This window comes from Chelonia mydas, chromosome 25, assembly GCF_015237465.2.
Source record: "Chelonia mydas isolate rCheMyd1 chromosome 25, rCheMyd1.pri.v2, whole genome shotgun sequence".
In the NCBI taxonomy this organism is placed as follows: Eukaryota; Metazoa; Chordata; order Testudines; family Cheloniidae; genus Chelonia; species Chelonia mydas.
Window position 1 is genome coordinate 3,525,645 of NC_057858.1, and position 25,115 is coordinate 3,550,759.

A 25,115-nucleotide genomic window follows, 5' to 3' on the forward strand; every position below is an offset into this window, starting at 1 on the left:
ACACACACACACACACACACAGAGTTGCAGCTTGGGGCAGCAGCAACCATCAGTGCAGAGACCCTCGCTGGCTGCTTTTTCCGCACTCCAGCTGCCCCAGGCTGGGCTGTCAGACCCACCCCCGGCTCGATTACACCTTGTGAGTTTGCCTCGTTCAGTTCCCACCCCCTGCACATGTACGCTTCTGGCTGGGCTGCTAGGATTTGCAATGCTTCCCCCGCCAAGGTGTGTGTGTGGGGGGTGTTATAGCAGTGGGCAGCCTACCTGACTGACACTCTCTGGTCAGTCGCTTTTCTTGCTCCATTCCTGCCTGTGGGGCAACGCACAGACCCCTGCCGTCAGTAACCCTCAGAGCCAGGAGGGCAGGATAGCTGGGTAGCCTTCTTGCTGCAGGGAATTCAGTTTTCGCCCCAATGACCAGATCCTCCCTCCAGCAGAGAAGCCTCCCGGCAGCACCCCACCCGCCTAGACAGGACGCCTAGTACGACATCGCACCCATCAGAGTAGGGCAGATAGTGCGCAGCTCAAGCCAAGCACAGGAGAAAAGTGAGGTACGGGGACTCCAGCAGCAATCAGCTCCCTAAATTCTCTCTTGCAAGCACAAAGTATTTGAGCCAGTTACCAACTCACAAGGGAAGATTAAACCCTCCTTTAGCTCTGGTGCTTTAGCCAGCCATTTCAAACCTCCCTCCTCCACAAAGGGTGCTCGCGCTCTCAACGGGCAAACTGAAATCTGCACTTCTTCCTTCAAAGGGAGACAACGGCCCAATCTATACACAGTGCCCAGCAGCACCTCTGTGAAAAGTATTCCTTCCTGACCCCTGTGATCTGTTTATGTACTGAAGCATGAGGATTTGGTTATCCCCACCTTGGCGCACACAGCTGCATGGATTACTATTCTTAGTAAGACAAGGGTGGGTGAGATAATATGGGGAGGTCTCACCATCTATAACCTGACCACTACCACCATGTCTGTCTAATATCCTGGGACGCACTAGGCTACAACTAGTCTGCAGACGTTGTTTAATATGTCACCCGCCCTTTAGTGTTCAACCACCACCACAACACAGGCTCTGTCTCCCGGTGTGCGGTGCCTTGTCCGGGGCACTTACCCATTTCCCCAGTAGTATCGCCCATCTGGTCTCTTAAATCTTTCCTTTGACAAAACTGACACTCATTTCTTTACGCAGGGTGGATGCAAAAATCCTCTGTCAAACACTGCTTAACATCTACAGTGGGGGTAGTCAATAGGTGGTCCCCGGTCCAAATCTGGAGACTTTTCAGCGGACTGCAGGGCTCACAGAGACTCAGGGCTTCAGCCCTGCAAGGGGGTGCTTCAGTCCCGAGGTGCTTCGCGTAGGGCTGAAGCCCTGAGTCCAGGCGCATTTCCCACAGGGCTGAAGCCCCACCAGAGGGGCACCGGGACTCGGAACGTCAGCCCAGGATCCACACAGCACCTTAAAGCATAACATCACTCACAAGTTTCACGTGAAGCTTTAAAGAAAGTGACACCAGCCTTAAATTCACAATGTATTTAATGCCAGTTACATTGCTTTACATGAAAAGTTACAATGGTCTCTATATTCCCCCCCCCCCACCATATGATGCATTATATGTAACAATGCCACAAGTTCTTAGAATTTACCTGCATAAACTCTGGGGAGACCTTTCAAACTGCCTGAACTGTACAAGTCAGAAACGTTATGGTTCATACATTGAAATAAATGTACGCAAGTTTTTCTTCTTCCATTTACAACACTATTGAGCACACTCCAGACAGCCAATCGCTTCACACGAGTTGCATACATGAGATTCTAGACACAAATGCCCCCAGCACCCCCTCCCCCCCAAAAGATACCTTTTGAGGACACTCCACTGGCCCCAGCAAACTACCTCCTTTGGCAACTGCACGGGAAACAGGGAAATTTGTGCTGGTATTTTTTTTATGTCCACTAAAGACGGTCTTTAACATTGCTCTCCTCCCCTCCAACCAGGTAGCCGATACATTCAACCATAAACCAGCTATGGGATCAGGAATCAACTATCCATCCCTGCTAAGCAGAACAGCAGAACACAAAGTAACCTGTCCTGCTCCCAAGGCAGGCGTTAGCCCAGCCTTCCGAGCAGGGGGAGGATTAGGAGAGCGATCGTTTTGAAACGGTGTGACAGAAATAAGGGGCATGTTGTTAGAAGCAGAGAATGACAAATTGAGCGTACAGAAGGATGCTCCCTCTTGACCAACATCTCTGTCGAATGCAATTCTCTGCTTGAGATTTCAGTGCAACACACAAGAAAGCTCCCATGCGTAACTGCAGCACAGATGCCAGAGCACCTAGATTTCTAGATTTCCCTCCACGCCCCATTATATTCCTGGGGATTACTTCAAAACCAAACCCAACGCTGCAGGCCTAAAGGAAGGGGAGGGTCTGCTCCCCTCTCCTTTCCAAAGCAAATCCTCCCCAATAAAAAGCAAAGCTCATCTCACCATGGGTTCGAATGTTCCTTTTACCAGCTGCTTCAGCAAGGGTGGCTCTCTGATGTAGGGCGCACAAGCCTAGGCTGATCACATGCCTGACAAACAGTAAAGCTTGCTCCTCTCCAGCTTGTGGTATTGGGGTGGGCAGAGGGGATTACTGTCAGTATAGTTACCAGGACCATTGCACAACCTAGCCTGTACCTCTCCTTCCCGCCCCTCACCATGCCTGCACACACCATCAGACACCTTCCGAGTTTCTCTCCTCATTAAGTGAGCACTTTTACACAGTTTGAGCAGAGACAAATTTACTCCCCTTTCACGGATGGTTTCCTGGTTTCTCTCCATTTACAGATTTTTCTCCAGGAGGAAAACGTTTGGTGGGTGGTTTGGACATTGAGCTAGGGGACTGGGGAACAGTTATCCCAAAGCACAGATCGCAAATGAGAAACTAAGCCACAGAAGTAACTTGCAGCCATATTCCCCCTCCTCCCAGTCACTGATTTAAGACATGCATTACTTTCCTCTGGTCCTTTCTCCATCATAATTGCCCCAAGGGGTGGAACAGGCACCCGTGACAGACCATGTTTCACTGCAAGTGATGCCTTCAATTCAGACATGTGTGCCTGGCTTAATGATCTGACACGGTAACAATTCCTCAGTGCGTTAGCGATGTGATGGTTAAGGATGCCAAACATGTAACAAGCAGCAAGAGAGGAATCAGGAGGCCACTGCAGAACATTTTTACAGTGCATCAGAATTTTGTGGAGAGAACCAGAGTAAAGAAGATCTGTGATGAAACGCTTTTTCGGAGGAGTGTGGGAAGGAGGCGATGGGAATATGCAGGTCCCATTTTTGGCTTCAAGAGCTCCAAGGCCATCAGTTTTGCTAAGGAACACAGCATATTCCAGGCACACTCAAGCCTTGAGAAGCACTTGTAGCACCCAGAGACCAACATCCACGCACTAGCTGTAAATGGCACGCTTGGTCAAGGCTGTAGTGAAATGGAATCACAATTCACGGCAATTCTCTTTGCCAGACTTGCTACCTGAAATTTGCCCTTTCTAAAGGGGTCACTGCTGCTCTAGAGAAGCAGCTGCCTCCCACACCTCCCCCCCTGCAACCCGGGCAGTATGGTTTCACAAGAAGGTATCTGCCTACACACTATGTACAACAGGACAAGGTCTATATACACACACACACAACCACACACACACCAGCCAAGAGAAGAAAGAGGCAGCACTTACATCCAAACATTTTACAAAAGGAGGCGAGGGGGTGGGCCGAACAGCCCGATGCACAGCAGACGAGCATTGGCACATGTACAAAGTAGACAGGAACTGGCTGCTGCAAGCATAACAGCGTCTCTTTAAATTAAAAGCAAGACACACACACACACAAGTGCTTAGCATCACACCTCACTGCATTATTTCAACAAACTGGCAGGATCTCTCTCTTCCTGAAACTTAAAAATGGGCCTCTGGCTCTGACCTAATTAAAGTTTAAAAAAAAAAAAAAAAAAAGCAACATTTCTCCCTTGCCTAGAACCCCTCGCACACAGACTTCCAAACACATGATGTTTCTTCCGTCCCATGTGGAAGACAGGCAACAATCTTACAGAACCTTTGTCTTTGAAAACAGATCCACAATAGTCTTTCTTTCTAAATCCATCTCAACTGCTTTTGTCCTCAGAAAGACACTGCAGCAATCAGTCTGCAATAATTGGCACAGCATAAAGCTCTAAATAAATACTCCTGGGTCTTTAAAAAAAGCCATTGTTTCCTCATTAAACTAAAAGTCTTGAGACCAGCTTTGAATGTGTAATATCAATAATTCTTTTTTAAAAAAATAATCATCTCTTTGGATTGTGCAGTAATCTTTCCTTCAGAAGAGGCAGCTGCTGTTAAAATCTTTTAAAAAATTCTCAGCTCAATTTTTTTAGCCAGATACTAAGTGTGCTGAAAATTAAACTCTTAGGTGAACGTCCATGTCAAGTATTAGTCATTTTTTTAAACGGAAGAGAAAACTGTGTGTCTGAGGAAAATAAGCAGTTCTTTTTTCTACTTGGAATATTAGTGCCAAGCAAAAACAATACCCACTCTACATTCGAGAGGCTTCTTCCCAGCTCTAACTTTTGTCCTCTCCCACCAATAAAATTTGATCAAGTCTGACTAACTCAGACTTGTGTCAAATCAGAGAATGATGAAGAACCCAGAGCAGCATTCCAAACGCCTCACAAACAAATCCCACCCCCCACAATACTCATCTCTCACAGAGGTTACAAAGCTGCAGTTGGGATGCCCTTGGCCTAGTCTTCCTTATCATGGTCCACATCACATAAGTTCTACCCTATGTATAAAATTAGATACTTTAGTTTTTCCCTCTTGCACCTGTTCCCCTTTATGAAGAATGAATTCTTAACCCTTTGATAATTGCATCACCCTCCCAGCCCCACCCCAAATACTGTCCAATATGGTTCGCAATCATGTATTTAAGAAGAATCTTGAAAGTCCAGCCTCCAAACCCACTGGCACTCCCCTTCCCCTCTTCTGGTTGATAGCGAGAGGTTCCATACACGCCAAGTTAGTGGTTTTTTCCTGGCACATAGTGCCGGGGTCCCCTGGTGTGCAATTACAGGGTTTACCGTATCCTGGTGAAGAGATTCAGAACAGACACAGACTCCTGCAAAAAATGAAGAGAAAAGTTTTGAACCCAAGATCCCCACTCTAAATATTCACTGAGAAAATGAGTTGAGCGCAGACAGCTCCACCACACTGCCTCAGCCCTTTCCCCCACACACTCATTTCTGCCGCGAAGCCAGGGCTCGAGGCAAACCAAGCCAAGGGAAATGGTCTGGGGCTAGCCCGACATTAGAGGGCAAACCTTCATAAGCATGCCCGAGTCTGATCTTGGTCAGAGATCAACCTTCCTGTGCCCATGCACGTATACAGGGTGCATGGTGAGTGTGAGCATGGCGAGTGTGAGCATGGCAGAAGATGGTATGGGCTAGTTTTGCAGTACAAGTTTCTGTGAAACAGGGATTGCTGCGTATATCCTACAGCAGAGCCACCAGAAACCAGATGAAGAAACTGCTGGTCTGTCTCTCTGTGGTCCCTCCACATAATATCTCGGTTCCTGGCATCCTCTGCTGTCTCTCCACATCTGCTCAAGATGCCTGGAGACTAACTTTTCAAAAAGAGCCCTCCAGACCCCCACTGAGAAGTCATCTCTGGAATGGTGACAGTTCTCAGGGACTTAAGGGACTTTGATCCTGTCTCCTAAAGCCATTGTGCCAGAACTGAAGAATACGTATACAAATGACAGTGCAACAGTGTATTAAAATGCTAGCAAGGAATAGGCTAAGGTGGACACCCTACACCACTGCTACTTAAAATCAGTGGTGTGGCATGGCACCAGCATAACTACCAACGGTTCAATTTTAAGAATGTACATACCCACCCTGAAATGGAGACCGATGTGCCTTTAGTTGTGCTAGTTACTTCACGTATTCTGTGCACAGAGGCCTCACAAATCACTACTTTCAAGTGAGAATCACAAACCCCTTAGCAATTGATCAAGACTCAATCCCCACAGCTGCTAAGAGAGAAGCATTGGGTGTCTGATCATTATACACATAGGTAAGTGGAGGTATACAAAAGCAGAGAAGTGACTGTCCAATGTCACACAGCAAGTGACTAGAGCTGGATAGAAGATCCACAGCTTCCCTCACTGGGCAGCGCTTGCCGCAGAAACAGGAACTAACTATCCACATACACTAGCGAGTTTACCTTTGTTGAGCGGGTTTTGCTGAAGACATTCCAGAACCTCAGGGTTTCATCTCCTGCTCCTGTAACTATGGCCTCCCCATCAGGAGACATTGCCTAAGGCAAGAGAGAAAACACAAACAGTCTTCAAAATACATGTTCACAGGTTGCTAAATGGTAGTTTAAAATGGAGGCCTCCCCCACACCAGAATACAAACGTTCGATTCCTTCTCTCTAATGGAGGTGAACCAGGCCCACCTGCCTTTGCTTTCCTCCTGCCTCATCACCATTGCCACAGGTAAGATACAGAATTATGGAAACAAGTCTCAGTTTATGCCGCTATAGAGTACACAAGGGTCATTCACATTATCTCTGGAATCGCACCTCTCTTTATAAAGCCAGAAGTAAGCTGTTAAGATGCCAACATCACCCTACACATTGTTAACAAATGAACTAGCCACAGTGTCTAAAACAGTATGAGACAAGCTCAGCTGATCCCATTCTGTGCTGAAGCTTCCTCAAGTACCATGAAAGGGAGAACAAAGCAGGTAAGAGACATAGCTATCAAGAGATGGAACTGGATTAAACAGAACTGAACGTTTTAATGCACAACCATGAAGAGGAAAAATAGCAGGTGGAATCTGGGGGAGGATTAAAAAAAGCCTTCTAACTCTGAAGAAGCTTTTGGCTTTTATAAATTTCCCTTAAGATCTGTTTGCTGTACCAGGTATCTGTGCTCCTCAGAAGTGAGAGGAGTTGGAGTTTGACAACCTGGGGCTTGTCCAAAGGTTAATTAGTGTCACTTTTTGTCAAGCAGTGCAGAAGAATCCCTTACTCCAGTGTCAGCAAGCAGGGACTGCCAGATCCCAAATGCTCCTGTTGAGTGCAGTGAAGTTTAGTTTTGTTTGTTTCACTAACCAAACCCTGGATAGCTAGGAACCAGCAGATACCAGTACTAGCCAGTCTGGGTTCGGTCTCAGTGCACAACCCAGTCACAGCAGAACCAGAAGCAATAGGAGAGATCACTAAGCAAAGGGCATGGGTTATAGCTTACCAGGTATAAGACTCTGTACGAATGCCCTGTTAGTTTTGCTACTTGGGTTAATGAGGGATATTTCCAGACGAGAATCTGGTTCTGCGAGTATCCATGGGTACTCACCTGTAGGGGGAAGACACAAGAATTACAAGAGAGAGTCAGCGCTGACAGTTCCTGATCCATGAAAGCTCAGCAGCAGGACTCCAACCCCGTGGTTGAACTTACTAGTTCATTAGCATGTTTGGACCAAGCCAGATTGCACACTTGTGACCCAGTATCAATGCACTGCAAGGGCTGCCCAGTTAGTGTGTTCCAGAACCGAATGCAGCGGTCAGCTGTCCCACCACCAGAGGCCAACAGACCATGCTGGTGTGGAGACCACGCAATAGCTTTCACTGCTGCTAGGTGCTCTGTATATTGCTGGACAGGACTCAAGCTGGAGTGATTCCACACAAGGAGCTGGTGGAGAGAAGAAACAAGACTAATTAACACACAACTCCAACCTCGGCTCCCCTGCCCTCCAAACCGAGGAGACAGCACCGGCTAAAGCCCAGCCTGGTGAAGACTGCCCTGCACAGCTCAGCCAATGCACCTACATCTTAATGATTAGCGATTCCTGTACTGGGGCCTCTCCCTCAGGGATCGCCAAACCTGCTCAACTCAGGGGTCCTTTTGGGTCTAGACTAAGAGCTACGAACTCACGTCACCTGGGCTATGTGCAGTGCTCTGGTCTCTTGACATGCAAGACTTTGTAAATAATCCAGCCATAATCTGTTCTCATTCACCGGTGGGGGGTGGGCAGGCAGTGGGAAAGGAACGGAAGAGAGAGAAGAAGTTGAAAGAGCTTGGGATATAGTATATTCCATCACACCAGTGTCTGGGGAGTTAATTGTGCAGGAATCTATCCCAAGGTGCTCTCAGAATTGTTCTTGGTACCATATGTAACCATTATTTGTTCGCTGGTAAATAGTAAACCTGAGTTGTGCCTGCTAAAACAAAACAAACGTGCAGAAGGGAATTTCAGTGTAAACTAAGTTATCTAAAACTGAAAACTTCCTTCACTGTACACTGCCTAACTTCAAGTTTAAGTGGAGACAGTTTAAACCAGCTTCACTGAAATCTAACATCCTTCAGGCCAAACATACAGGTGTAGGTACCCAAGCACATTCAGAGCAACAAAGGATAGTTAAGTTGCCCTACTAATTTTTACTTAAGATGGATACTAGAAAGTTGTAGGATAGTCTAGTTTAGCCACATTGGGGTGGGGGGAATATGGATGGTCTGTCAATCGTCTCATTAGTAACAAAAAAGGCATCTTCAGAAAAAACCGAGAGAGGCTGGAATTCAAAAGTTGACATATCTTTGAAAGAAGGCAGCTTTTAAGATTAGGAGTGCAGCTTCAGAGATGAGGCCAAGACTTATACCAATAGCAATCAGTACTTTACCTTGTTATCATTTCCACCCGACGCTAGGAGCTGGTGGTCTGTGGACCACTTCAGCCCACACACCTCCTGCCTGTGGCCCTGAAGTCGTCGCTCAGACTGTAGTGGGGGGGTCCGGATGTCTCTCTGAAGGATCATTCTGTCCCGACTGCCGGAAGAAAGCTGGTCTGCATTCCATGCCAAAGCACCTGTAATGCAGGCAAAGGAACAGAGTGAAAATTCCATGCAGCTGTTAATGCAGGATTCCTAGGGGTAAGTATCAAGCCACTATAACCAGAGGAGGACTGCACAAATCTCTTCTTGAGCAACTTTTGTTGGAAGATCAAAAAGCTTTTAACATATACAAAACCTATGGGAGTTCATATTATACCCACTTTACAGCAGGGTAAACTGAGGAACAAATGGTGTAACAACTTGTGTGAGGTCATCAAAACAGAACTTATGAGGTGTCCTGACTCCCAACCCCTGACCTGGTCACCAATCCACACTGCCTACTTGTAAAAGCTATTCCCTGAAAAGCAGGATGAACTGGAATCCTCAAGCAGCTAGCCTGGAGAGTTGAAACCAATGACATTCAACAAGGTGTATTAACACGACACACCTAGGATGCCTCATCACACAACACCTTCCGCAACTGTATGTGGCGATGATTCATAGTATCACCACCCCCAAGAGCGGGCCCGTGCAATTTAAAAGGACTCTTATAAACAAACATAAAGCTATTTCACAGAAGGCTTGGGGAAGGAATGGCGTGTGGGGGTGGGACGGGACTGACAATTCCCACACTCCCTTTTGGATCATAAATTATAGCAATACTGCAATATTAACATGGCCTCAAGGGATCCCTCTTCTATGTTAGCAAATGCCACTTTCAAATGGTAAATTTCAGCCCTCTTGCCTCCTGTTCCTCCTTACCCACTCTGGCTGTGTGACCCTCAAGCATGGATAATTTCTTCCCTGCAGCTGCGTCCCAGATCTGTACAAAGCCCTTGTGAGTTCCAACTGCTACCAAGTTCCCCTAAATGCACAAAAAGAAAACTTGCAATCAATAAAGTCAGTAAGTAGATGTACAAAGAGATCCAAGAGCCACACAACAGATTCTGAGGGCTTGTCTTCACTATGGGGTAAGTCAACCTAAGTTACACTACTCCAGCTATGTGAGTAACGTAGCTGGAGTCGATGCAGTTTAGGTTGACTTATCCCGGTGTCTTCACTGTGCTATGTCCACAGGAGACGCTCTCCAGTTGACTTCCCTTACTCTTCTGGGATCTCTGCCGTTGATTTAGCAGATCTTCACTAGACCCTCTAAAACGATCCATACTGCATTGATTGCAGCAGTGTCAATCTCCCCATAGTGAAGACTAGCCCTCAGTCCCTAAAAGGCAAACGGATGGGGGTAGGAGTATCATCTCTGGAGATTACACATCTTGTAAGATCTGTCCTGCTCAAAGGAACTCCATCTGTTAATCAGCAATGAGTTGAATGAAGATGCAATTTCTGCAGTAACTTAAGACACAACTATTAAAAGAAGATCTGCTGTAGAAATGAAAACTGAAAAGTATCAATAGATCCTTTTAAAGACAGATAATACTGGCACTTCTTTCTAGTGCACATTTTCCCCAAGGCCCTCGAAGATTTTTACAATCATTACCTAATTACATCTTTTTTACACCCCCAAGCGGTTTTAACAGATAGGGTAAACTGAGGCATGGGCATTAAGTGACTTAGAATCATAGAACATCAGGGTTGGAAGGGACCTCAGGAGGTCACCTAGTCCAACCCCCTGCTCAAAGCAGGACCAATCCCCAACTAAATCATCCCGGCCAGGGCTTTGTCAAGCCTGACCCTAAAAACTTCTAAGGAAGGAGATTCCACCACCTCCCTAGGTAATGCATTCCAGTGTTTCACCACCCTCCTAGTGAAAAAGTTGCCCAACATCATACAGTGAGCTATTGGCAGAGTTGGAAACAGAACCCAGGAGGCAGTCTTGACTCCTTGTCTTCCACTCTAAACTCCATTTGAGTGCTTGCTAAAGGGACCGCGAATACCTGTTCGCAGAAGCTATTGGTTTAAACAGGATGGGGGAAATGTTGCTGAATTCTTCTGCAATGGGATACATCACTTTGGCCTCAACCAACCAGCCAGGCAGGATTTCATGGCACTATGCAGAACATCAAATAGAGCACCTGGAGGTTCTGCCTCACAAGAGACTTTTTAGTAGGATTCTGGGCTCTTTTACCCCAAGCCTTTCCTGGAACAAGGAAGACAAATCTGGCATGACAGGACTACGGAGAGTAATTGGAGCAAAGACACTAAGCACATCAGTTCATGCAGACCATCTCTCCAGAACAAGCAGTAGACCATAACCTCTCTCCAAGAGCACGGCTCACTCACATACAGATATATTTGTAGTCAATTTAGGAGGCAGTTCTACACTCACAGACCAGTCCAGGTCCATCCCGGCTATCCAGGTAAGGTGCTTTTTTCTTTTTTTTTTTTTGAGGGGGAGGATGCACATGCCTCAAGCGCATACATCTTAGGCTTTAACAGAAAAGGAGAGAGAAATGCTCTTCGGCGTCTCTTGACTGAGGTCACGTACTGCTCACTGAACTTAATCTAGGTGGTTCTCACTCCAGCATGAGACACGGTGTATTCCTATCGGTCTCTAGCGTTGAGGATCAGATGTTCTGAAATGTTGAGCTCTTACAAATGCAACTGAAGATAACAGGACCTTTGGGTGCTCAGAATCTCTGAAAAGAATATCTTAACGGTCTGTGTGGTAGTATTATACTGACCCGTTCTGACCAGCCCACTGATGTCACAGAATCGCCTTCCACAGACAAATCACACAACCGGGTCACCTTGAAAATTAGGAAATAAGATGGAAATTAGGACTAAAGAGATTAGCTGCCTAGCAGATTAGGTATTTGGAACTAAGAGCACTAGTATGTTGCACCACATAGATCGGGGTGGCCAACATGTGGCTTCGGAGCCACATGCGGCTCTTCAGAAGTTAGTATGTGGCTCCTTGTCTAGGCACCGACTCTGGGGCTGGAGCTACAGGTGCCAACTTTCCCAGAGGGGGGGCTCACTGCTCAACCCCTGGCTCTGCCACAGGCCCTGTCCCCACTCCACCCCTTCCCCACCCCTCCCCTGAGCCTGCCATGCCCTCGCTCCTTCCCCCCCAGAGCCTCCTGCACGACACGAAACAGCTCATTGGGAGGTGCGGGGAGGGATGGGGAGGTGCTGATCAGTGGGGCTGCTGCTGGGCAGGAAGTGCTGGGAGCAGGGGGTGGGGAGCTGATAGGAGGCTGCTGACGTATTACTGTGGCTCTTTGGCAACGTCCATTGGTAAATTCTGGCTCCTTCTCAGGCTGGCCACTCCTGGCATAGATGGTACATTCCAGGGTACTGGAAAAAGTACGGCAGCAGAATATGAAACACAAAGGCCGATCCCACTGACCTGCTGTCCATTTTTCTCCCATAGCTGCAAGGAAAGGGCCATGCCTTACCTGGCTAGTACAAGCACTCCACAGGTAAACACAGGTACCGAGGCCAACACTGAGAACATTGAGAGAAGACCAGTCCACTAGGTTCAGGTAGAAGTCATCCTGCAGTTCTGGAGCATCCAGCACTTTGAAAGGAATCTTAGAGATTTTTCTTGTTGGTTTTCGAGGTGATCTTAGCAACTTCTGACTGTTCACACAAATAGAGACGTGATTTTTTAATGAGGTTTTGAAGGTACAAAGAGATTTAGAGAAATTCCTACTGTTTTGATCATTGCCTTTCTAGAGAAATGTAGAGATTCAAAGAGATAGGAGGGTTGCAGCTCCGAAGGAATAGTACTGAGGTAAGCAGCTAGAGGGAAATAATGGACACAAAATGAAAAAGAGGGAAGCTGCCCTGTGCCACTGAGCCAGTGAGGGTTAAGCAACCAGCAGGCTAAGTGACCCAAAATCAATCTTTAATAATACATTAGAGGAGTACTGAAATGGTAAACAGGGCTATTTTTTGTAGATCATTATCAGAGCCAGGTTAAGTAGATTCAGGCTTTGTCTACACTAGCACTTTTGTCAGTAAACCTTTTGTCGGTCAGGAACGTGGAAACCTCTCACCCCCGTCACTGACATAAGTTTCACGGACAAAAGCAGTGGTGTGGACAGCGCTATCTCGGCGGAAGACACTCTCCTGCCAACATAGCTACTGCCACTCGTTAGCGGTGGTTTAATTATGCCAGCAAGAGAGCTCTCTCCCACCGGCATAGAGCTGCTACACGGGAGACCTCACAGCAGCACAGCTGTAAAGTCTGTAGTGTAGATATAGCCTTAATTCTTTTAAATGTAAACCTATATTGTCAGAGAATTAGAAGTAGATACTAACTGTATTTGTCTGTGTTTACGTATATCTGTTAAGTTTATCAGTGTGATCTAATGAGTTTGTAGATGATAAACTTCTGTTCTTGTCTGTTACTATATTCTACTGATTAAGAGATCAAAAAGGAATATTAACATTTAGAGGAAACTTGTGGTGTACTAATATCATTGTCTACATTTCTCTTTGAAGTTTGTAGTAGATGGTCTATGAACTGCTTGAATGGTTAATTACCTTATGCTAATGAATGCAGCTAGTTACTAGTGTGTGACTAAGAAACAGATTTACTTCAGAGCAACAATGTATATTACCTATTCTTCATCCAAGGAATGCCTGCTGTGATGTTTGCTGTCAAGATGTAGCCTAGTGGAAAGAACTATAAAATAACTCTAGGGCCTGAAACTTTTTCATCTCAGATCTGCTCAGACTTCGTCAGGGGAAGTTCAAGTCACAAGACTGAGGTCTCCAGGTGCGCCCTGGACTATCCTTGCAAATTCTCCTGGAATTCTACACATGGACTAACCTATTGAACCGATTCTAAAAGGACTTTTACAAATGAGCAGCTCGCCATCTCTGCTATGAAACTGACCTGAGAACTTTATTCATATCTTACTCTGGGAGAAATCCTGCACTATTGTGCATGTGCATAATTAATTTGCCACACATTTTTAATTTTTTGTTCAGAAAAAAGCTTCTGCTGAAATGTTGCTGCAGTTCCCTTTTGCCCACCAGAGGGCGATGTGGCAATAGAACAAAGCAGCAGCTCCCAGCTAGCTAGAGAAGAGAAAGAGCCTGCCTTCTTCACAGAGCCTGTCAGGAGACAGGGACTATGGGGAAAAAGACAGCATGGTGGGTGAGGAGGTCAGACGGGCTCATAAGGGCTAGTGGAAGAGGACAGACTGGGGCAGGGGCTGAATGGGAGTGGAGGCACAGAGCCACAGGGGGAGGGAGGTGCAGGGCCACATGGGGATGTGAGGTGGTGGTGTCTGAGTGGGGGTGGAGGGACACGTGGACAGGAGCAGATGTGCCTGACTGAATGGGAGAGGCTAGGAGACAACCAGGGTCTGCATCGGGGAAGCTCCCTAACAATCCCTCCTCGCCACCCCCCACAAAAAACCTGTTCCATACTTTTCCCAGCCATACCCAACAACCCTCCAAGTTCACACCCAGGCTCCTTCCCAGCAATTTACTTCCCTCTCCCTCAGCTCCTCCATTATCCCTGACTCCTCCAACCCTTTGCACTGCTTCTGAGGGGTGCAAGAAATACAGTTCTGTATTATAGTTTAAATGAATTACTACTCAGAGTTCTGTATTAATATGCCTAGTAAGGAATCTATTTTTCAAAAAACATTTCCTGACTCTTTTTTGTTGTCTGTATTGTTACACACATACTTGCTGACAGGTATTTTGAAATAAATGACCAAAAATAATTGAAACTGGTGTGACTATATTGTGTTACTTTGACAAATAACACATGCAGAATTTTGCAGAATTTTAAAATATTGTGCGCATAATTTTGAATTTTGGGGAGCAGAATTCTCCCAGGAGTAATCTGTATGTATAATGATCTTTTAACCATATCAACTGTCTCTTTTTTAAAATAAAACTTAAATTAGTTAATAAGAATTGGCTGTAAGAATGTATTTTGGGTAAGATCTGAAATATTCATTGACCTGGTGGGTAATGTGTCTGGTCTCTTGGGATTGGTAGAACTTTATATATGGTGAATAAGATTTTAAGTAATCTTCACTATATTGGATTTGGCTCTCTGGGTGGGAGCCCAGGGCTGGATTGCTTAAGGGGAACTGTGTTTTAGCTTCTGGGTAACCAGTGTGGTATTACAGAAGCTGTTTTGTTACTGGCTTGGTGAATCTAATTATAAGAATAAAACACCAGTTTTGGGGATTGTCTGCCCCATCCTTTGCAGTTTGCCCTGACTGATCGATCTCCGTGTGGCCCCTCCACCGACCATAATCACGTGCCCAAAAAGGGGAGGCTGCTTAATAACACTCCTGATATTAACAACTTCTGGTTAATAGCAACATTTTGCTGGGGACCAATCCTGTCTCATTAGACTAAAATGTTAATGGGATTCAGATACTAACAGGCATGCTGCTTTCGGACAGCCTTTTGACATGCTTTTCCTGGCTGTAGGCCTGCAAATCTGCCTGCTGTTTGGGAGGAGGATGCCGGGCTTTTCATGGGAGCAGGGGTGTGTGTGTGTCCAAGGGGCTGCACGGTACCACTGTACTCTCCAGGCTGTGCCCTGCCCTGGTACCAGAGGCTCAGGCTTGGCACATCCCAGTGCTTCCTTCCCTGTCTATAGCTATAGCCCTGCACACCTGCCTTCAGGGATGTGGCAGAGAAGAGAGCACTGAGACATGCCGAGCACCAGCCACAGGCAGGTTTAGAGCTGGCTAGAGCCTCACAAACCTCCCCATGATTCCCTGCCCACAGCCACCCCTCCCAGCTGCCAGCACTGCCTTCCCTGGCTGCAGCCCTGCAAACTTGCCTTTCGCTTACAGGCAGCCTCTGGATAATAATAGCAGTTGCTGGGAACCAAGAGGTTGCTAACAAGTGGAATCTACTGTATTTCTAAGGCTGGCTGCACAGAGACAAGATCCTTGTTCCTTAGGTGTCCGACAACTCCTGCTGCCTACTTCCCCTCCTGAAATCCCATAGCTGTACAGCAACCAATTATGACATTAGTCAGAGAGCGCCTTAAGAACCCCAGCCCTCATTTTTTCCCCCACCCATAGGTAGCATTACCTTTTGTTGCTGACAGGTGACAGGGAATACGGGGAGACCTCGTTGCCATCATCGGGACTAGAGCGTTTGGTGCTGAGGGAGTACTGCACAAAGAAGAAAGCATTGGATACAAAAACCCCACACAGTACAGGTCCTGACATGCCAGAGGTTTACAAGATCACCTACAATGTAATTAATTAAACATACATTACCTAGTCAGAGGTCCCTCCAAAACCCTGCCCTGTGGTGGCCCACTGTGTTTTACTTTCTACCCTCTTCAGTCCCTTCCCTTAAAGATTCCTTTAAATCTTGCTCTACAGCAATACTGAGAAACTAACTTCTGTTGAATCTCAAAACCTCTCCTTCATTTAGGGAGCACATCAAGACCATGTGTTAAGTTGCCCACATTTTTTCCAAAACAGTCTTTCAAAGCCTCTGTCATAACTCAGGAAAGAAGGATTTCTGCAGCAAGCAGCACTTCCTCATGCTATCTGTGGAGCCAGTGGACAGTGTCCACTGGATTTTGTTACTAATACAACCCACCCTAGTCATTCCATACTATTGATGACCCACTTTAAACCTTGGCTAGACTTCTTAATAAAGCTACTACACTGTGCACCTACTAGCATATTTGAGGAGTGCCCAACTCCTCTTGCATAAGCAATGCAGACCAATGAATTGTTAGCCAAACTTACCGTGAAGAGACTCTTCTTCTCTGGTGTGGATGGCTGCAGTCTCCTGTCTTCTGTCTGAGGGTCCTGCACTTTCTCAATCCCTGCTCCCAGCAGTTCGTTCTTTAGCAAGGCTGAGTAAGCAAGGCCATCTGTACGAACACACAAACGAGCTCTTGAGCAGAGTCCTACGCTAGTGGTTCTCAACCAGGGTATGCAGTGGTCTTGCAGGGGGGTACGTCAACTCATCTGAATGGGCTGTGAAGACCAAGTTATCATATTCCCTGTGATGGTGCCTCCAGGTCAGGGCTGTGGCCCAATAGCTAGAGCAGCAAGCGAGATGCTTGCACTGCTGTTGCCCATGCTATATTTGAATTCAGCGTTGAATCAAAAGCTAGACACAAAGGAACAAGTGGTACAAAACACATCTACCTTTGCCATTGTCTGAGGTAGCATCCTTTGCTTTTCTGTTTTGACTTGGTGATTTTTCGTTTTCCTAGGGGGGGAAAATATATGCTAACAAACACTCCAGTCACTGCAAAGATCTCACAAAATTTACTTTTCTTCCCCCACTCCCCACAGCAATGGGAAAAGCACAGCCATCTTGAAAAATCTGCAACAATAATTGTGATGCTGAGGCATCAAATACTGAAGCAGCAAAAGAGATGGAGAGCAGAAGGTGAAGCAGTGGGGAGCGGAGGGGGAAGGCAATGCTCTACTAGTCCTCTGAAGTAGTTTTCCTGCCAAACAAACTTCTTTAACTCCGTGCAAACTCCCCCTTCCTGATAAGAAAAATACCTTGTGCTGTGTAACACGGGGGTAATACTCACATTTATTCTGTGGAAGTTAATGCTCCAGTTGGCCCCAGCTCTTGAGGGAATGAAACGGTCTCCATGTTTACTGGGGGAGGACATTGGAGAGTTGGAAGGTGTCAGCGTTCGTCTCATCTCCACTACCTGAAGTTTAAAAAGTTACATATGGAGAAACACTGCAAGAACCAGACAGGAAAAATGTTGTATCACAGTGGGCTCTGAAAGAGACTCCAGAAATCTGCTTTCATTAGGGCCAAATAAACCTGGAATGACAGAACACATGGTTTGTCACCTTAGAACCCTAGTAAGCACTCCTTACACAGGCAAAATTCCCACTGACAAGTGCTAACAGGAGCACTTAAAGAACCTCTCTCTCCACATGCACCCTCTCAATAGTGGAGATCAGCTGGTATGCTCTTGCCAATGGTCCCGAGGTTTGAAATCTGGGCAGCTGGAGGCAGGGCACTATGAGGTATAGGTATGACTGGAATCCCTTTCCCTGTTGGTCTGAAAGACCCAAATATTAGCAATTCAAGCCTCATGTAAACATACAGTGTACGGTACCTTCTAAGAATATCTCACATACAACACATGTTCTAGTTAAGGTTGCAGGCACTCAGCCTGGTCTTCTTTCTGTCCTTCCAGAACAGGAGCACGTTGATCCCTGAGAGTCCCGCAGGGAGATCCCAGTATCTTGCTCCTCCCTAAGCTTTTTGGCTAGCGTGATCTCTGCCATTGCCATGCTGCTGCCATAAGTATGCCAAGGGCCTGCTGCAGCATACGAACAGGAGTTTGGAGTGGGTGTGTGCACACTGAAGACAGCAGGTTTTATTAAGGTCAGATAAGTACAGCAATGCTTCCAGGTCCTCTTGGCATTCCTATGGAAGTAAAGTCATGGCTGCCGTGTTGTGTGGGAAAATGTCCCCTTAACACTACTTCCTGGTTTTCTAACATTTGTTTGTTTTCTCCATAATGCTAATGTTCTTGTGGGGGGTACGTAAAGGGACCTCCTTTATATTTCTTGGTTTTACTAGAACTATCATGTGTAACCCAGCTGTCTCCCTTCAATGTGCATTCAGCATAGTCATTTAAATTCAGCACTGAACCTAAATCAATTACATCAAGTAGAATCTGGCAGAACTACAGCTAAGAGTGTATTTTGAGATCTTAGTAATGACAAAAGATATTATGGAGTTCATAGCAGATATGCACCAGTACCAATATACGAATCCTCCTGTGGGAGTTTTACTTCAGTTAAAAGCCATTTACGTGCATCATGTCAGCTGAGGACTCGTTGTTCCAAGACTCAGTAAGATATGAAGAGCAGAGATTACAGTCTTTAGAATATTTACATACCTTACCCAAGGCAAAGAAAGCAAGAACAGTGAAATACCAAAATAAGTGGATGACATGGATTAGTCCGTGTCACAGGCTTGTAACGATTTGAAGGCCTATCCAAGTAGAGACAGAGGGTGCAATTTGGGGCCCTTTCACAGCATAGAAGGACCTTAAAATACTAGGGGCTAGCTCAGAGGTGGGCAAACTATGCCCCGCAGGCCATGTGTAGCCCGTGGGAACGTCCTGCCCGGCCCCCGAGCTCCTGGCCTGGGAGGGTAGCCCCCAGCCCCTCCCCTGCTATTCCTCCTCCCCCGCAGCCTCAGCTCACTGCGCCTCTGGTGCAATGCTCTGGGCGGCAGGGCTGCGTGCTCTTGCCAGGCAGCGCAGCTGCAGAGTTGCGGCCTGACCCCGTGCTCTGTGCCACGCAGTGGTGTGGCTGGCTCCAGCCAGGCAGCAGGCTGCCTGTCCTGGTGCTCTGGGCGGCATGGCTGTAGCGCCGCCAGCCACCGGTGCTCCAGGCAGCACAGTAAGGGGGCGGGGATGGAGAGAGGGCAAGGGACTTCGGGGTGGTGGTCAAGGGTGTAGATAGAGGTCGGGGCGGTCAGAAGGCGGGGAACAGGGATGTTGAATGGGGGCAGGGATCCCAGGGGGGCAGTCAGGAAGGATGGGGCGGGTTGGATGGGGCAGCGGGGGCACATTCCGGGGGAGGGGTTCCGGGGGCAGTCAGGAATGAGAGGAGGGGTTGGATGGGGTGGCAGGGGGCAGTCGGTCTGGGGGCGGTCAGGGCACAGGGAGGGGTGGATGGGGTAGGGGTCCCGGGGGGGGCCATCAGGGGGCGAGAAGCAGGTGCGGGGGGTCAGATAGGGGGTTAGGGCCAGGCCATTCCTGACTGTTTGGGGAGGCACAGCCTCCCCCAACCTGCCCTCCATACAATTTCAGAAACCCGATGTGGCCCTCAGGCCAAAAAGTTTGCCCGCCCCTGGGCTAGCTGGAGGACAATTCTCTCAGCACAGGTGTTGTGTTGATAAATGAGAAGTAATGAACACTGGAAAACATAATCCCAACTATACATACAAAATGATGGGGTCTAAATTAGCTGTTACCATTCAAGAAAGATCTTGGAGTAATCATTGATAGTTCTCTGAAAACACCTGCTCAATTTGCAGTGGTAGTTAAGAAAGCAAACAGAATGTTAGGAATCATTAAGGAAAGGATAATATAATGCCACTATATAAATCCATGGTACGCCCACACCTTGAATACTGAGTGTAGCTCTGGTTGGCCTATCTTAAAGATAGATTACAACTGGAAAACATACAGAGAAGAGCAATAAAAATAATTAAGGATAAGGATCTGCTTCCATATAAGGAAAGACTGGGACCGCTCATCTTAGAAAAGAGATGACTAAAGAGGGATAGGATAGAGGTCTATAAAATCATGAATGGTGTGGAGAAAGTGAATAAGGAAACATTATCTACCCTTTGACATAACTCAAGAACTAGGGGTCGCTCAACAAAAATTAATAGGCAGCAGATTTAAAAGAGAGAGAATTACTTCACATAACACACAGTTAACCTGTGGAAGTCATTGTCATGAGATGTTGTGAAGCCCAAAACTATAACTGGGTTCAATTAGATACGTTAATGGAAGATAGCCATCGATGGACCTATTAGCCAAGATGGTCAGGGATACAACCCTATGTTCTACATGGCCTTAAACCCCTGACTGCCAGATACTGGGACTGGATGACTGTGGCTGGATCACTCGATAATTGCCCTGTTCAGAGTATTCCCTCTGAAGCATCTGGCCTTAGCCAGCATCAGAAGACAGGATACTGGGCTAGAGGGACCATTGATCTGACCAAGTATGGCCATTCTTATGCTCTTATGACATAACACACCACAGAAAAGCTGGAAGATCTGCATGCATCTAAAGTCCACCTATCGTATACCCCCAGCATTCAGAAGATTTGCTCGTTTAAAAAAATTCAGCTGTCTATATTCCCGTAGTACCTAATGAGATTATGTAGTTTCCTGAGGTCAAGTACTGAATAATAAAGATATTATAACCCCCTTAGGCTTCTGAGTATTACATACATATAGAGATTTAACACATTTTAGCTGACAAAACTGGCCAAGTTATGAAGTTGTTGGAGCAATTGTTTCCCAAGATAATTCAAAAACTCCGACAGTAGAGCATTTCAGACCAAGGTTTGGTTTAGTTTCTAATTAAAGGCCTCCATGCTATTAAGTAGCTCACAGAGGAAGCTAGAGAGCCTGTCTGAAAGACAGTCAAGAAAGCATATTACTGCTCACAGAATAAAGTCTGGTCTTTGTTGGGGGATGCTGGGAGGGGCAGGGGCAACTGGGTAAGTCACTAGGAGAATAATTAAGCACAGTGTAAATGTGCTGACTTACACAAGGCATTGTGTTTTCATTCTGGATGTTGATCTGGCGCAGGAGACGTCTCTCATAATCCTGGTCCATGGTGGAAAGGGCGGGGGCTGGGGAGTCTAACGGTCGCAGGACCTTCTGTTCATGAAGTCTAGCCAGGAATCAGTCTGCTGCAACAAAACAGGAAGAAAGTCAAGAAATGGTGCACAGCCCCATGTACAAACCCACTGCCACCACCAAATTTAATTTCTATACCACTGCCCACGGGAGATGCTCAAAGCACTTTACACCCAACCAACATGAGAATCACACCAAGTTTCTGCCACAATCTGTGAAGGGAAGCACAGAGACGCTAAGTGAGTAGCAGGATCACAAATGGATGCTAGATGTCCCAGCTCCAAATCTTGTGCTTTAGACACAAGACCATTTTGCCTCTCAGTCGCACAGTATTCAGAATTTCAATAGGCAAAGCACAGCACAGAATCAGCGCACTAGCTGGTTAGGAACATTACACCACACTATTACCCTCATGGTTGCTGATACCACTTGCCTCTACAATTCTGGGTGGAGGGTTGGTCCCAGTCTCCACTGGGACCTGGTTTATGCTTAAAATTAGATCTACCTAGCTATGTTGCTCAGTGCTGTGAAAAATTTCACACCCTGAAAACCACAATTAGGTTGACCTTATTCCCAGTATAGACACAACTAGGTCAGTGGAATAACTTCTCAGTCGATCTAGCTACCACCTCTCAGAGAAATGGATTAAACTACATTGATGGAAAAACCTCATCTGTCAAAGAGGAAGTATCCACACTACGTGCTACAGCTGTAGCAGCAGTAGAGTAGCCATGCCCTGACTATCTTTCAGTCATAAGATCAGGGACAATGTGATTTCACAACAGATATTCATTTACATTTGGTTGGTAAGATTTTATCAAACGTGTCATACAAAATCAGACATATTAGCCTGCCTTACACTGAAAAATAGCATTAACTTTCAAGTTCTAGTCTCAGTCTTATAACTTTTCAGCTACCTACAGAATTTATACCATTAGATTACAAGATCACACTTTATCATCTGTTTTTAAACAGAACTCCCCTTTCTTTCAGGCATGAGAAAGGACAACTAAAGACATCATTCATCTGACAAATTTTTCTCATTTACTGCATTGTCACACTAATGTTGCTTCCTAAACGGACCAGTGAATAAAGGATGCATTTTAGGACTCTGTGGCTACAATATACAGAAAATGGCAACAGCAGTTTGTTGGGAACATACAGGGTCTCATATTTTATGTTAAATCCTGACCAAAGCAAAAACTGGAAATCTTGTTTGCGCACGATATACACCGACCAATCTCAATACAGACGGAGATGTTGAAGTTTTGCAGAAAACATGATTTCAGTTAATCACTGAAAGATGAAGGTTTTCATTTGGGAATGTTAACACACTTACTATCCTTTGCTTAAAATAGGCCAAACAAACACTGCTAGTTTGGTGTCAAGTGAATTTAACATAAATGAGAATGGTCTGAAAACATAAACCCATGTTTCCTCATGCATATGTATCAATAAGGTTAATTTAAACTTTAAACCAATCACTGCTGTTGAAATCAGCTATGTCCCAATTTACAGTGCTCAACCTGTAACACATACAAACAAAAGCTATTCAAGGGAAGATATTTTTGATCATGGATACACATCATTTACTTCTAAAAATGAAGTCAGTTTGCCTAACAGAACCCACCAAAACCTTGAAACATATAGCCAGATTTTTGAGTTCACTCAACACTCAGCATGTATTGTAACGCTCTGCACACATAAAGCATTGCATTAGATTCATAACATTACCGTAATTATCATAATCTTTCATTTCAAGGTTGTGTGATCCCGGAAATTAAGGCTAGAAAACATTATCCAAGTAAAATGTGTTGCTACTTTCAGTAACAATAAGAAGTTTGTGTATTTCTTTTTAACCTTCCAGAAATTAAAGGAATTTTTATTTGAATAAAACCAGGTAAAAATGGTACATTGTTTTCAGTGGCAGCAACTTGGGGCTGAACTCTTGAAAGTACGGCCACCAGGACCTGATTCAAAACCCTCTGAAGTCAGTGGAAAGACTCCAATTGACTTCACAAAACTTTGGAAAAGGCCATACTTTTTGCAAAATTAAGAGTCACTAACAACTTCCGAAAGCTTTAAAAAAATAAACCCCCAATGTCTTACTGCTACTGAAGTACCCACATTTCACTAGGATAGCTGTTTCTAGACGTATTTCAAAAGAATTCTTCTGTAACGACTATAACCTACATTCTAGGACACTGCCTACTCGAAATCTAATCACTTTAAAAATAATTCAGAGCTGTCCCAGGTACCATATCTGCCTTGAGTTCCTTCCACTGCCCAATTTTACCATTACATTTTCCAATAAAATACTTCTCCCATGTCAGTTTTTTTGTACAGAAGCAGAAACAGAGGAAGCCTGACTGCCTGCATCTGACAGCACTGAGTTTGTCTCTTCTGCATAAAGTCTGTAAAAATGGATGTTTCACTCATCTTCAGTGTTACTTGTAACAAAGATAGGTTAAAAAAGCTGCACTTCTCAAAGCTTTATGTTGACATTGTCCCTTTAAGCTTTCTTTTGGCTTGGTATGTTTGAAAGATTCCATGGCAGTCACTCTAGTATCAAAACAAGGATTTCCAGAAAAATATTCACTTTTCACACTACTTAGTAGGATACCATCATCTGTATATGTAGCAATAAAACTAGAGTAATCCAGCATAAGAACACTCCATCTACTTTTAATCATGGTATTAAAACTGTTCAAGATTTTAAATCCAAATCACTGTTACACACAAGATTTGTCAGTTGTATAACAAGTTAAATACAAAAAGTAAACTTAAGTTTGCAAGACCTGGGACTCAGTGAAGAAGTTCACAAAATTAAGGCTGTGAAAAACCAGCACCTCAGCCACACTTCACATCTTGTGTATTTTATGATACACTTAAATAACAAAAAGAGTAGCTTTAAACACATTTTACAAGGAAGGGAGAAGAGAAAATATTGCACAGAAGCATCAGGGCAAAAAGTGCTAATGGTGCTCAATCAGCTATCTAACTTTCCAGCTTGTGTGTGCTTGAAACCAAAACCATAACATTAGGTGTGTGCATTTAATTGACTAGAATTTTTTTTTTAATTACAAAGAGAACAATAAATAGAGGTAGACTGCTTGTGCAGTTTATGAATTCCACAGGCTTTGGTATTCCTACTGTCAAGAATAGCATAAATATAACCTGTGTTTGGACCTACATAAACAGTTTAGTACCCATTTTAAAAGGATCACCGCCAACTTCTATATGAATGAAATGGATAGGCAGGGTTTGTTAAAGCCAAATGTTCAACTCTTGCCCTGCTGGTGTGATCAGGGTCAAGAGAGTTCAACTGTGGCTGAGGCGGTGGAGAAACCTGTGTTTGATTAGCAATGTTGACACTGCTAAAGATTTACTCCTGAGGGAATTCTGCGCCAAAAAATTAAAAATTCTGCACACGATATTTTAAAATTCTACAAGTTTTATTTGTCAGTAAATAAATGCAGAGACTCCAGCATGACAGTGGGGAGCACAGGCCATTGGCTGCACAAAAGTGGGAGATCTCCCTGCAGCCCCTCCACCCGCAGGTCACAGACTCAGCGGTGAGGCTGCACCCAACCCCGACACAACACAAGGCCTAGGCCTACCCCAGAAACACCCTGGAGCCGTGCCCCTTTGCACCAGACACACCAGGTGTGGGGCAGACAGACTCAAATCAGGCAGGATCCAAGTGTGAGAGGTCCAGGTGTAGAAGGCTCTGGATGCACAGAGGCTCATTGGGCTGGGTGGGGGTTCCAGATGCAATGTGACTCCACAGGGGCTTCCAGGTGAAGGTGGTTGGGGCTCAGCTGAGGGCTCTGGGTATGGGGTTCTCAGCGGGGGGGTCTGGGTGCTGAGGGAGAGGGGCTTGGTGGGGTGTGGGGTCTGGGTGCAGCTAGTTGGGGGTCAGTGGCATGGGGGTCTGTATGTGGGGACTC

At 45.7% G+C, this 25,115-nt stretch overlaps 2 protein-coding genes across 5 annotated transcripts in view; both read right to left on the minus strand.

The window, feature by feature from the left end:
• NFIC (nuclear factor I C) overlaps nucleotides 1–25,115 on the minus strand; it is a 361,746-nt gene that overhangs the window by 94,280 nt on the left and 242,351 nt on the right. The gene's annotated exons all lie outside the window — the stretch shown is intronic.
• Nucleotides 1,593–25,115, minus strand: part of FZR1 (fizzy and cell division cycle 20 related 1) — a 34,942-nt gene continuing 11,419 nt past the window's right edge. For 2 of the 4 annotated variants that reach the window (XM_037885649.2, XM_037885651.2), the window contains exons 2-14: nucleotides 21,073–21,218; nucleotides 17,336–17,461; nucleotides 16,938–17,001; nucleotides 16,530–16,657; nucleotides 15,856–15,938; nucleotides 12,228–12,411; nucleotides 11,511–11,576; nucleotides 9,631–9,733; nucleotides 8,719–8,903; nucleotides 7,499–7,732; nucleotides 7,292–7,396; nucleotides 6,262–6,354; nucleotides 1,593–5,155 (exon numbers count right to left, since the gene is read on the minus strand). In XM_037885649.2, coding sequence (XP_037741577.1) covers nucleotides 5,114–5,155; nucleotides 6,262–6,354; nucleotides 7,292–7,396; nucleotides 7,499–7,732; nucleotides 8,719–8,903; nucleotides 9,631–9,733; nucleotides 11,511–11,576; nucleotides 12,228–12,411; nucleotides 15,856–15,938; nucleotides 16,530–16,657; nucleotides 16,938–17,001; nucleotides 17,336–17,461; nucleotides 21,073–21,141 — 1,482 coding nt within the window. In that variant the 5' untranslated portion in view covers nucleotides 21,142–21,218 and the 3' untranslated portion in view covers nucleotides 1,593–5,113. The remainder of the gene's footprint in view (nucleotides 5,156–6,261; nucleotides 6,355–7,291; nucleotides 7,397–7,498; nucleotides 7,733–8,718; nucleotides 8,904–9,630; nucleotides 9,734–11,510; nucleotides 11,577–12,227; nucleotides 12,412–15,855; nucleotides 15,939–16,529; nucleotides 16,658–16,937; nucleotides 17,002–17,335; nucleotides 17,462–21,072; nucleotides 21,219–25,115) is intronic. The other 2 variants (XM_037885652.2, XM_043535796.1) reach the window with 1 other exon arrangement.